The 2251-nt window shown below is 45.6% G+C and overlaps 1 protein-coding gene across 1 annotated transcript in view; it reads right to left on the bottom strand.

Moving 5' to 3' along the window:
* Positions 1-330: 330 nt before the first annotated feature.
* Positions 331-2251, bottom strand: part of LOC103155997 (E3 ubiquitin-protein ligase RNF130-like) — a 7040-nt gene continuing 5119 nt past the window's right edge. The window contains exons 5-6 of the mRNA XM_016663939.1: positions 1880-1902; positions 331-1707 (exon numbers count right to left, since the gene is read on the bottom strand). Of these exons, the coding sequence (XP_016519425.1) occupies positions 1595-1707; positions 1880-1902 (136 nt within the window). The 3' untranslated portion in view covers positions 331-1594. The remainder of the gene's footprint in view (positions 1708-1879; positions 1903-2251) is intronic.

The raw sequence follows: 2251 nt of genomic DNA, 5'->3' as shown, positions 1-2251 counted from the left end.
ACTTAAAAATCTAACATGGCCACTCCTCATGTCAATAATAGTAGCTTTGGTGGAAACATGTTGGACAAACTGATTAAACGTAACTGATTAAAAGTGGTGTTTGCATGTGGAGAGTAGAGCTTAAATCCAAGTTTGTAAAGATGCTGCGAATGTTTTAGTTTGATAAAAAATCTGAAGCTATAGAAGTCTCTACAGAGTCTAAATCCAAAAGTTGCTCTTTGTCTGTCAGTGAACTGATTTTAATGTGAATGATTCTCCTGGGAAGTTGGGATGGATGAACAGAGACATCCGGATCCAGAGTGTCAGACTTCCAGAGAGACGGAGACAAACTGCAGAGTGAATGCAGCAGACGCTTTAATGACGTTTAATCAGACATGATGCTGCAGCAGTAAACACACAGAGGACCCCCACCACCACCACCATCATCAGAGACAGACAGAGACATGGACAGACAGAGAGATGTGGACAGCAGCTCAGCGTCTCAGGACATTTTCAGGTCACTTATTACTACTGAACCAATCAGGTTATAGATTGTTTAATGCTGTTTATATACTGATTATTAGTATTAATACACGCTGAGTAATTCAGAATACACTTGGAAGCTGCAGTCCGTTCCTGAAGGGATCGTCCTCACCGGGATTCCCTGCTGGAACACCAGGAACAGGAAGGAATACGGCTCCTGGAGCCCCGCCCCTCTTCCAAAGCTCCGCCCCCTCAGTCTGAGCCCCACCAGGAACTCCAGGAACCTGATCTGTTCCTGGACTCTGTGAGCTTCCCTTCAGATTTCCAGATGTTCCAGAACCTGGACCACCTGAGGCTCTCTGAGATGTTCTAAAGGTTCTGCTTCATCACCATCCAGATTTGGGACAATATCTGGTTCTGTTCCCCAAGACGACCCGGAAGGCGCTGATCCAGGTCCTAAAGCAGCAAAACCTTTGGAAGACCCAGCAGAGGGGACCTAAATAACGCACAACCTTTTCAGGAATTACTTGTCACTCTTTCAGGAATGTTGTATCCAAAGGAAGGTTTCAAAGACGTTCCTGATCTCTGGATTCCTTGATCAAAGGTTTGCAGAAACTGGTCAGGTCTTGAGGAACTGATCCAGAAAAAACAGGATCATTTTCAGAACCAAGGCTCAGCATAAGGAAGCATTTCTGAAAGTTAGAACCTTTAAGCAGGAGACCCAAATCTCTTCAGGCACAAGAAAACATTCCCAGCGACTGCACTGGGAATCTTAATGATTTTACCGGAACATTTTGGCTTTTCAGAGTTATTTAGCATCTAAAACACATGTAGGAACCTGAAAGAAAACCCAGAGTTTTACATCCTGGTCATTTCCACAGACACTGAGAAGTGAGGGAGGGTGGTTCTGATCCAGAAACAGGAGAGGAGCTTTAAAGGAACAGGACCAGAGTTTGAAACCTTGGGAACGTCAGTAAAGTGTTTCTGTGGCTGAAGGTGGTCATTATCCGACTTCCCAACCCCACATCCAAACAGGATTCCCCTAGCAGGACTCTGCGGGTCCACAGCGGTTTGTCCGTCCATCGGCAGGGGGATTGATGTTGGTGTGCGGTTGTAACCATGGCGACCGGTCTCAGGACTTGTTGTTGTCGTAGAGATCGAGGGACGCCTGGATGTCCGGCAGCTCCATCTCACAGATGTTGCTCCGAGGAGACATGGCGTTCCTGTTGAAGAAGTGACCTCCACCTACCGAGGCGGGAAACATCAGAGCACAGACGTCAGAACCAGAACCGGTACCATGACCAGAACCAGAACCAGAATCCAATTCATGGTAACTCTGAGCAGAGCTGCAGCTCTGGAGGTAGACCGGGTCATCAGTACCTGAACAGGCTTTAACTGGACCCATCGATAGATGCACCTGTTAGTCTGCACTGCTGGTTCCTTGGCAGACGATTTGAAATCATTAAAAGTATCTGTAAAGTTGTTGTACTTTTATACGTCACTATGAGGTTGTTTTGTTGTAATCTGGTGTAACGCTGTGCTACTTCAGTTTCAAGTTTCTGAACTTAGTGTACGGATGTAGGTCAGCCTAAAGTGAGTTGGTTAATGTGAAGATGTATTCACTGTAAAGCTGGTGCTGTGTTGATCTAGTGTCTCAGTATTTGAATGTAGACATTGTTGCTCTGCTGTGAAGCTTTTTTACTGTAAAACTGGACTTTGGTGTGACGCAGTACTCCAACCAGTGCAACGTTTTTTCTTTACTGTAATGGTGTTTTATTCTGGAGTAAAG

This window comes from Poecilia formosa, unplaced genomic scaffold, assembly GCF_000485575.1.
Source record: "Poecilia formosa unplaced genomic scaffold, Poecilia_formosa-5.1.2 Scaffold458, whole genome shotgun sequence".
NCBI classification, from domain to species: domain Eukaryota; kingdom Metazoa; phylum Chordata; class Actinopteri; order Cyprinodontiformes; family Poeciliidae; genus Poecilia; species Poecilia formosa.
This window is presented reverse-complemented; position numbering and strand designations above follow the sequence as displayed.